The sequence below is a fragment of the Nematolebias whitei genome, chromosome 18 (genome assembly GCF_014905685.2).
Source record: "Nematolebias whitei isolate Nwh7 chromosome 18, NemWhi1, whole genome shotgun sequence".
NCBI lineage: Eukaryota > Metazoa > Chordata > Actinopteri > Cyprinodontiformes > Rivulidae > Nematolebias > Nematolebias whitei.
In genome coordinates this window covers 33402429-33413444 of record NC_056515.1, presented here as the reverse complement: position 1 = coordinate 33413444, position 11016 = coordinate 33402429, and the positions used below count along the sequence as shown (strand labels likewise).

Here is an 11016-nt window from a genome sequence, read left to right as displayed (position 1 = left end):
GGTACGTGTCAGTTGGGATTTGCATTTATTGTTATGGAGTTACATAATGTTCTCAAAAGTACCTGATTATGCCAAACCAATTTTGTAGTGCAGGTACATGGAGTGCCTGATGCTGAATATAGGATAAAGTACCTCCTATGCATTTCAACCACACGTACTTGCAGGGAAAAAATATGCTGCATGCCCAGGCCATTTTTCTAAATGGTGCTGGAAATCAGTTTTAACAGTGAACTCTTTGCCCTATCCTCTATTTAAATCCCTTCAAATTATCATAACTATGTAGGTTTCATACTTAAAAAAAAAGTTTTTTTGTTTGTTTGTTTTGTTCAACCTTTCCTAGGATCGCACCAAAATGGACGTTGGAATTAAAACGTGTACGTGTGTAAATAAATAAGTAAAATTTAAATTAGCATTACTAGTGACAGAGATGCTTAATGGAAAACTAATTTCAATCAGGCGTTGTACTTTGTGCTGGAAATGCTTTGATATGAATGATGCGAAGTGACACGTCATGCACAAGCCCAGTTATAATCTGCACCCATCTGCAGATGCTGAAGGATATCACTTAATTTGGAAAGTCAAAAGAGGATAATAAAACATGCTTATGAGGATGTTTATTTTTATTCTTCCAACAATAGTCGTGCACTCATCGTTTCAAGCTGATAGTGCGCTTGCTACCAGGGACTTGGTAGACATGCAGTTGTCAGCATGTCATCCTCTGCATCAAGAAGTGCGATGTCGCGGTGAGAACTTTCTTTTAAGCAATAATGGACAAACCTAAAATAAAAACAGAAGACATGACATGTCAGACTGATCTCAGTGAGTCCCGCTGATGCAATCTGGTGAAATTTTAGTGCCTCACTTGTTCCACACAAAGTCAGTTTTCAAAACTCTCGGGTCTCCAACGACAATCAGTAGAGATCGAGCTCGAGTCATTGCCACATTGAACCTCTAAAGGAAATTAAGTTTCAGTTAACGGACAGGTATTAATACAGTAGTTGACTGTAGTTTGTTTTACCTTCACTAAGATGACATAAATATTGTTTCAGAAATTAAATCACCCTAATTAAGTCTGTTTTAGGTTTTCTTCAGCCAAGTGGAACTCTGTTAAAAAGATGCAAAATAAAGGAGAATGCGATATTTCTCACCTTCTCGTGACTGACGAAGCCTAAATTGATGTTTTGATTGAAATCAGTCAGTTTGGGATTGCTGCGCACTGTAGACACCAGGACCACATTGAACTCTTTGCCCTGAAACTTCTCCACTGTGCCAACCTGAAAATACATAAATAAATAAAACAATAAACAAACACAAAAAGCATAGGAAGGAATTAAGTTTCAGAAAGTTACTCTTTTCAAAACATGTTTTAAAACCAAATAAATTACTTTCTATCTTCATACCAAAATGTTCTCTAAATTTTCCTTGATGAGATCTTTGTCTGTTTGAAGAGCCTTTTGGATCTTTTCAACCTGTCAGCACAAAAACAATTGCAAACAAATATTTTTGATGGCAATTTATAATACACCCCAATATATACATGGTACTTACATGTTACAGTGTCGATACTTAAAAGGTACACACTGGCATTTATAGGGTACACAAATGGTACACAAATGGTATGTAGTAGTACATGGTGCTGATCCTTACATGGTACATACTATGCAAATACAAAGTATATAATAGTTACTTACATGATACACACCTGGCATTTACAAGGTATATATTAGGTACTGACATGGTACTGGTTCTTACTTACCTAGTAACTTCACTGATACTTATATTGCATGTGTCAGATAAGTATCAAGTACATAATTAGTAAGTACCATGTTTGCACAAGGTAAGTATCCAGTATAGACCCAATGTACATACCAAAACAGTTCCAGGTATTTAGCAAGCTATGTTATGTTTTGCTATCTTACAAGACAGTGGTGAGACCAGCTGTACTGTATGGCCTGGAGACAGTGGCATTGACAAAACACAGGAGACAGAACTGGAAGTGGCAGAAATAAAGATGTTGAGGTTCTCCTTAGAAGTGACAAGGATGGATAAGATTAGGAATGAGATCATCAGAGGTACAGCACAGGTTGAACAACTGGGAGATAAAGTTAGAGAGGCCAGACTGTGATGGTTTGGGCATGTCCAGAGGAAGGACAGTGGGTATACTGGTAGAAGGATGTTAGAAATGCAGCTGCCAGGGAAAAGACAAAGAGGAGATATATGGATGCAGTTAGAGAAGACATGGAGGTAGTTGGAGTGAGGACAAAGGATGCAGAGGACAGAGAGAGATGGAGAATGACTCACTGTGGAGACCCCTGAAGAGGAAAAAGCCGAAAGAAGAAGAAGTAGAAAAAGAAGAAGTTATGTTTTGCTACCATGTTTCTTAATATGAATGTACCTTGTTAATAATGGTTCAATTTTGATTTTATGAAGGAAAACTATAAACTATCGCTGTATCAAAGTTTAAATGTTTTCTCGTGTTGATATGATTACTTGTTTTCTGTACGGGGCGATGATGCCAATTTCTTGAGGTCCAATGCAGTCCACACCCTTATCCTGAAGGTGTTTGATGATGTATTTCAGGTATTCCTTCAATACACCCACTTCTGCCATATTGTAAAGAGAGGGGGAGTTGTGTTCACGTTGCTTAGTGCCTGCCACGCCGTGGAAGATCACAGGGAAATCCTGAAACTCAGAAAAAAAAAAGATGAGGATTTAGGTGAGGACAGATTGAACATTTAAATATGCGCCTGGTCCTCATTACCTTCCTAAACAGGCATGTCCATGTTTTGTACAAACATTTCTCGAAATTAGCACAAGGCTGTAATTCTCCTCCATAAAACAGCTCATTAGGAATTTTTAAAATAGCAGGATGTGATCTGAGAGAAAAAGACAATTTCAGATAACGCGGTATGACCTAAATGTAATATTGTGAGGAAGTATATTTAAAAAATATGTATATATATGTCAACAACCAAACCTATAGTTTATCAGCAGTTTAGTGACATAGTGACTGTTGAACCCTGTTATCCTGTGTGGCTTGTACAGACTGATGTCCCTCATCAGTCTTTCCAACATGGACACACCTGCAGCAAGAAAAAAATGTTTAATCTCTTTGTCTTCTAGATGGCATTAAGTAGCAATTTTGCAACAATCATTTGTAATAATTTGACATGGATGGGTTTGTAAAGAAACAGATATCAAATTTGCAAAGTCTGCAACAAACTACGCATCTATTGCTAACAACTTGTGTGGTTGATAACCACTTGTTCTTGGTGCGTGGTGCTCACCAAAGCCATGTTTGTCTGCTATCTTTGAAATAACAATGGGGCCCAACTGTTTCGGATCTCCAGCCAGTACAACCTGACACGTTGTTAATTTCATTAAACCTGCAAAGGAACCATGTACTTATTAAGGGCAAAGTATTAAGCAAAATATCAAATATAGTATGTTAAATATCTGGTCCTAACATCACCTGATATTGGAATTAAACATTCTGGCTCTGTAGCTTGGCCTGCCTCATCCACAAAGATGTACGAGTAATGACCAGGGGGGATGCCTCCCGTGACTAGTCTGGAGCAGATGAAGCATCCAATATTTTTAAATAATAAATATTATATCCTGATGCATGCTCAATAATCCAAGTAGAAAAATCCAAAAAAGTTCAATCTGGTCCTCTGGACATTCAAAAAAACAAAAAACAAAACAAAGCAAAAAAAAATATAGAAACGTTTCGTCTCTCATCCAAGAGATAAATAAATATAAATGTTCCATTTGTTATAAACTATCAATTTTTCCACCCTAGTAGCATAATCAAACACAATCTTGAGGTCAGATTTTACAATTGTTGTACATTTTAGATGCAACAAAAGTTGAAAAATGGTGTCAATTTGTAGCAACAACAATAGTGGACAAAGATAATGTAATTGTTGCTATGCATGTGAGATACTGTTTTTCATTCTGTCAAGAAACGGGACAAACATTTACCCAAATGCAGAGTGGAAAAATTAAGGAAAACCAAACAGAAAAAAAATGATACATAAACCCGATTATTCAGCTAACACAACAAGTCCCAGAAAAAAAATAAAAAAATAAATCTTATTGATTTATAAAGCATTAAAAAAAAAACAGCTGTTGTTGGTCAAAGTGCTGCACATAATACAAACAGTATACACAAACAGGAGACCCTAAAACATACAAGAAATAAAATAAAAATAAAAACAATTAAAACCAATAAAAGAGGCAATGAATAAATAAAAAAAAAATTAATACAATAAAAGAAAAAATAATAATCTGATTGAATTATTGCTTATGTTTATTCAGCAGTCATAAATAATGAACCTAGTCCTGCTATGGATCCGATTCAGTTTTTGGCGTACTGTTTTTTTCGGACTATAAGGCGCACTTAAAAAAATCAACTCAAAAATCAACAGTGAGCCTTATGTTTTAATTATAGTTGTGCTTACTGATCTCAAACCAATTTTATGTGGTACACGGCACTCAAAAATCAGTCAAAATGTTTTAGTTTTGCTTAATGCAACTTATAATCCAGTCCGCCTTATGTGTGAAAACAAAACTGTTTATTGATATTGCGCCTTATAGTCCGAAAAATACAGTAAATTGCCACATATGACCCGAACTTTGTGAAACTTGAAATGTAAAACTATGCTTAAAACGTGAATCCAACTTTATAGCACGGGCCTTAAAGCAAAACGCAACAGTACCTAAAACAAGGTCACCAAAAAATAAAATCAAGAATACAGAAACAGGAACACAGACATAAAACCAACCAAAAAGGGCCCTAAGCAAACCTAACACGGAACCATAAAATACTCACTCATGCACAGGATATCAGGATCATAAAAACTAACATTAAACAAATCATAAAACAACCGTACATGACCTCTGACAAACAGATCCTGGGTGCAGCTTAGCTTAGCACCTTCTGTTAGGCAGGACACTCTAAAAACGTATTTGTAATCAGGTCAGTCACAGCTGTTCTCAAAGAAACATCATTAATAATATTAAGAGAAACAGCTAAATGTAATTTTGTCCTTTCCATCCACAGTCAGAATATGTATTTAGTATTTGAAAATGCTAGTTTTTTGATGCACGGTTTGTTTCAAATGACCATTGCTTTAGCTATAAATACCTTCCCACAGTTTGTAGGGTCGTGACCAAGATGGTGTAACTCATCAGTGTGTCTTTAGTGGGTATCTCCATTGCGTTTGTTATGGGGTTCAGGTTGCAGTTCTTCTGTAGATGAGAACAAAGCAGTTGGACACACGCAGACTCAGCTCACATGCAAAAGTCAGAATAAAGTGGGACTTTAAGCTCATTGTATTTGAAAAAAAGCAGCACAATGTTTCGACGTTAAAGAATTTGAAATTCCTGTCAACGCAGATGTCATATAAAACAAACGACAACAAAAATAACAGAGACATCGCATACCAGCAAACTTTGAGGGATCTTTCTCACAGGAAAGCTTAAGGGATACAAGCGAAACACTTTGTCCGTGCCAAGTTTTTCTTCCAGAATCTTCCCACAGAGGTGGTCAGTTGCACTGTTGGAGGGAGCACAGACCAGGATGTTGCAGCCGTGAGTTTCCAGACTCTGCCTGATGGCTTGCACCAAGGTTACCGTTTTGCCTGACCCAAAAAGAGAATGCAACAGCTGTGACTTAGTGAATGCAAAACTAGATGGCCTTTATGTGCAAAAAAGTGGACTATACCTGTTCCAGGTGGGCCAAAAAGCAAGTAGGGGGCAGGTTTTGCACTGCAGGCTACGATGTGTTGAATGGCTTTGCTTTGCTCTGGGTTGTTCGCCACGGATTTATTGGTTAAAGATCTGCAGAGACATTATATGAGAGCTTGATTAGAGTTAAATCAATGACATAGGCTGGCGTATGTGTGAGGTAACAGACATTCTAGGCAATTGCTGGTGATGGAAACACTCTTCAGTAGGGAACAGGAACTTATCCAGCATGCGCTTCTTCACCAGCGCAAGTGCTCTGTGTTGCATCTGTATCGGGATGCGGTGGTGAAAAAATGCAACGTTGCACCTCACGGCCTTGTTGAAATTACCTGGGAACCTGCAAATTAATTTAACTAAATTTATTCCAATGGACTAAGCAACATAACTCAACAGAAACAGCACAAGTGTGAAAATGTCTCCTTCAAATGTTTTTAAGAATCCCTCTTAAACACCATTTGTCAACTATCATAACATATTTTATCTTCACTGGACCAAAACGTACTTGGAGTAAAAAAATTAAACTGTTTGGGTTGTAAAAATGTTTTTCTTTCATAATACCTTCACCATTTTTTTACTTATGGAACAGCGATTGGATTCATTCCTTTGATTAGTTTTAAAGATTAAAACTAAACGATGTTTTAACAAATCATATTGCTTAGGGGAAAATAATTGGTATGGTCAATATTTACAATCAAAAACAATCTGTAAATGATTTTAAAAATTGAAAAAGCTCTCTTTGTGACACAAACAGTAAAAAGTCCAAATAGCATCCCTGTCTGTTCTTACGTTTCTTTGAATTTAATGTAGACTTTATCCTCGTCTATATCTTGGACCCAGCCAGTGTATTTATTCTGCGACTGTTTTAAAGGGGTCACTAGACCCTGGCACCCGGACAGCACCTCCGGGAAGCTGTGGGTGACGTCTGAAATCTGAAATGGAACCAGAGTTTTGTTATTTATGGTCAACATAAAAGCTTGAGTCATTTTTAAAATGTAAATTCAGTGTAAGATGCATGACCGAAACAATGAGGATGTCTTTTTCGGTTTTGTGTGCGACAACAAGCACGTCTTTCTGGTTGAATTTCTCAATCTTTGTCCTCATTCCATGCTCCTCGAGATAAAGCAGCAAGTGAAATCTCCAGGTGTAGGTGATGCATTTCAGTGGGCTGTTCTGCAGTTCCCTAAAAAACAAAATTCTGTTCATATCTTTTACAATCCCCTGAATCAGCAGCTTTGACCATTTGAAAGCAAAAGTTAAACAAAGCTCTATTTAATTCCACTTTATTCAAGACATCTAGATCAATAACCTCCTTCAAACAACCTCCTCCACAGCTGCGCATCTTGTTTTCTACAAACAATTCTTTACTTTGCGTTTAACATTTTGATCTTAGTGAGTAAAGATCTGCATGCTCAAACCAAACTGAAAGAGAGAAATTGCATTTCTTGTGAATATGCAGTGTGAACACTTATTGCAGAAGAACTTGCTAGAAAACAGTTGAAATTAGCTTAAAAAAGGCTGAAATCTAGCTGAAATGGAAAAAAGAACAAGCCTAAATTAGCAGAATAAAGCAGAAAGAACACATATGTGCTGAATTAGGATTTAATAAGCAAAAAATAGCATAAAAATTTTGGAAATTAACAAAAAAAAACTGAAGTTAGCTAAACAATTGTTGAAAAGTAGCTGAAAAGGCAGGAAAAAATGCTTAAACTACAAAAAGGAAGTGGAAGGCGCAGAAATGAGCTAAAAAAATGTGGAATTAGCTGAAAAAGCTAAAATTTGCATGAAACAACTTAATTCAAGGATTAAAGGTATTTTATTGTGTATCAAATTGTGTACACAGTGTCCCAGTTGCATCCAACAAAAGTATATGTAAAACAAAAACAGTAATAAGATCTAAGATATGAACTAAGAAAAATGTTACTTAAAAATACACTTAGCACTAGTATAAAAACAATACGCCGAACAGCAGCACGAACATAAGTAGCTACAAATAGCTGAAATAGCAGAAAAAAAGTTAAACTAGCAGAATTAAGCTGAAAGGAGCATAACAAGCTGAAGAAAAGAAAGCAATCAATTAGGCTGAAAGTTGCAGAAATTACCACGGAAAATTAGAATTTATCTGAAAATAGTTACAACTAGCTAAAAATGCTAAATAGGTAGCTGAAACAGTAGAACAAGTTTAAATTACTAGAAGAAAGCAGATAAAACACATGGTTACCCAACTGTGCTTAAAGAAGCAGAAATGAGCACAAGAGGAAATAGTCTTAAAAAAAAGAAAAGAAAACTGAAATAGCAAAAAACAACTGAAAAGTAGCTAAAAGAGCAGAAAGAGGCTTAAAATACCAGAAGGTAGTGGAGAGCACATTTTTGCTGAATTAGGCTGAAAAAAGTCGAAATGAGTGCAAAAAAACGTGGAATTAGCAGACAAGGCTAAAATTAGCATAAAACAGCTGAAATAGCAAAAAAGCTGAAACTCGCATAAATAAGATGAAAGATGCATTACAAGCTGAAATTAACATAGGAAGTTAGAAGAAGCACAAAAATAATGTAGTTAGCAGAAATAATCTAAAATGATCACAAAACAGCTGAAGAAAAAAAAAAAACAGCTGAAAGCAGCTGAAAAAAATTGTTTGAATTTGAACAAGGAAGCTAAAAGAAGCTGAACCAGAACAAAAATGTGAAAGGAGCAGTAAAAGGTTGTAAACCGATCTAAAGATTTGAAAGATGTAAAATGAGCTCAATTCATTCAGAAAAGGCTAAATATTTCAACAAGCTAAAGTTGCACCAATACCAAAACTCATAGCAGAAGTGTCTTGGAAGAGCTGAACATTTTTATATAAGATTTGTTGAAATATCACAAAAATTTTGGCATGAGAAAGATGCCACCAAATAACGTACAGAACACAATAGTGTGAATGCTTCATAAACATTCCCACTATGAGATTTTCAATTTACAAAATAATAAATGAATACCAGTCTGCTTTTGCAGTGTTGTTTACACTCTCAGGCACTTTATATTTCTCGAGAGGCACAACAGGGATGAGGAATACTTGCGAACATCTGCAAGAGTGGGAAAAAAACAAGGTGCACAAAACTGTTGTAAGGTCAAACTTGCTTTAATTGGCAGTACGATAGGTAAAAATGTTTCCTGTGTGGAAAAAAAAACTAGTGAAAATAAATAATCAGACATTGGTTACCCATCATGAATCACCCTCTTTTCTGTCTGTAGGCTGTGCAGTAAGTTTATGTCTTCGGGAGGGTACGCCTCACTGCCAGGCGCTTGTTGTGTGACCTCCAAAAGGTGCATGATCTCAAACTCATCGGAGCATGGCTTTATAAATGTAAAGACCAGTAGCTGCTCATAGAATCCGACTTGGTCTGAGGTGAAATGAATGTTCATCTTGAATACTTCTCCTTAAAAAAAACCAAGAACGATGGTAAAATATGTGCATGGTAAAATGGTAAACATGTGCATGTGCCATCTCATGCAACATTGTGAGATGTCACCCAGAGTACGTGTTGTCAACTATTCTCAGAAATGACCACATCACATTTCAGACTTAAGTATGTCATTTTGTATTGGCTACTACTTTAAAGTTATTGTACCAGAGGACGTTGACTTGACTCTAAAGGTTAAGCTGTAGATGTGCATCCATTGGTTAGTTTCTGAATATTTCATTAAAATATGTGGAGCAGTTCATGAGGTATTTTGCTGACAGACAGACAAAGTTTGCGCATTGAGTAGCACTTGGAAAATGTCTTGTGAATGACTCTGTGACAAATATTACACGCTTTAGCACAACATATACACACACACGGATAGAAATGTGGGCAAAAAGCATAATTTGCTTTTGCTTTTTGGAAAACAAAAATGCACCGCCTACATTTAGTAATTTATAACTGTAAAAATCATATTTGTCACTGATTTCCAACTGTAACATACCTGGGGAAATACAGTAATTCTTGATAGTTCTGATAGTGTTTCCATCGCGATCGCTGATGGTGAAAATGTTTTTCACAAATTCAGTCAAATGAACATTTAAATAAACCTTCTCTCGACCAAAATTCTTCACAGTGAACGGCACAATTTTCTGTTGGGCAGAGAAAAAGAACATGTTTCAGTAAATCTCTGTCTGATGTTGACAACCTAAGAAAATCTTACAGCAAACGCATATTTTTTTTAAAAATATTTTGTGAAAAACAACTTAAAACATAGCCAGGTTAAAGTAAAGAAAATATAAAAGGTGTATTTGCCACAGTAAATATCATGTAAAGATGTTGAGCTTGCTTAGGAATGAGATTTACAAAAAAGACTAACGCTTTAAACAGTTTGAGTTATGATTACAGATGTTCTTTACTCTGGATTCACCTTGTTTTCATCCACAGAGATGCAGATTTTAGATTTTTCTGCTGGAGGTTCTGAAGTGACGGAGACATGATATTTCTCAGGGATTAAGGATGCCCTGTGTAAGGATAACACAATGACTTGCTACTAATTGTATACTGCTTTACTTTTACTACAAAACCATTACCGTACTTACAATAATGGGTTCACATCTATTATTGTGTTAGAGACACTACATAAGGGTAAGCTGAGGAAACACTGTGCTTAAACTTCTCTGTGACCGATACCTTTGTCTTCTGTAATTCTGAAAGGCCTTCGCCCACTTCTGACGGAACTGGACATTTTGATGCGCCTCCATTGTCAGCGTTTTTTCACTGGATACGAATTCCTCTGTGTCAGGGGAAACCGATGCTCTCGCTCCCGTCTCTGTTTTATCTTGATTTTGATTCATTTTGTTCTAAATCCAGAAGAAAAAAAAAAGTTTCTTTGAATTCAGCCTCAGGACCTGTTTCAGTTTATAAAGCAATTTATGTTCAAGTCCATCCAAGTCCTTCAAACAGAGCCCATGCAGCCGATAAAGAACCATTTGTTCTGTTTTTTGTTTTTTTTTAATTTGTTTTACAGTTGTACAAGCTTCCAGTGATAGTTGTGTGCGATCCCTGTCAATTTTTTTTTTTTTTTTTCTAAAATCAGCAAAATAACAACAGTGGACCAATTACATGTGATTTAAAACTGTGATATTGATGCATGAAATTAGATTTAATGTATAGTAAATGTAAAGAGTGTAAATGACTGTACAGTAGTCCCTCGTTTATCATGGGGGATCTGTACTCTGAAGCCCCGTGATAAGTGAAAAACAGCAAAATAGGAATAGTAGTACAAGTAGTAAGTAGTAGTTTATTTTAGTATATATATATATA

General features: G+C 36.0%; 1 protein-coding gene across 1 annotated transcript in view; it reads right to left on the bottom strand.

Annotated features, from left to right (window-relative positions):
* Window positions 1-858: 858 nt before the first annotated feature.
* The window catches only part of LOC119424562 (putative helicase mov-10-B.1), a 36037-nt gene continuing 25879 nt past the window's right edge, over window positions 859-11016 (bottom strand). The window contains exons 2-15 of the mRNA XM_037692049.1: window positions 6769-6931; window positions 6538-6680; window positions 5921-6088; window positions 5729-5844; window positions 5449-5645; window positions 5150-5253; window positions 3473-3570; window positions 3288-3386; window positions 2978-3083; window positions 2762-2876; window positions 2491-2682; window positions 1401-1469; window positions 1149-1274; window positions 859-951 (exon numbers count right to left, since the gene is read on the bottom strand). Coding sequence (XP_037547977.1) covers window positions 859-951; window positions 1149-1274; window positions 1401-1469; window positions 2491-2682; window positions 2762-2876; window positions 2978-3083; window positions 3288-3386; window positions 3473-3570; window positions 5150-5253; window positions 5449-5645; window positions 5729-5844; window positions 5921-6088; window positions 6538-6680; window positions 6769-6931 — 1789 coding nt within the window. The remainder of the gene's footprint in view (window positions 952-1148; window positions 1275-1400; window positions 1470-2490; window positions 2683-2761; window positions 2877-2977; window positions 3084-3287; window positions 3387-3472; window positions 3571-5149; window positions 5254-5448; window positions 5646-5728; window positions 5845-5920; window positions 6089-6537; window positions 6681-6768; window positions 6932-11016) is intronic.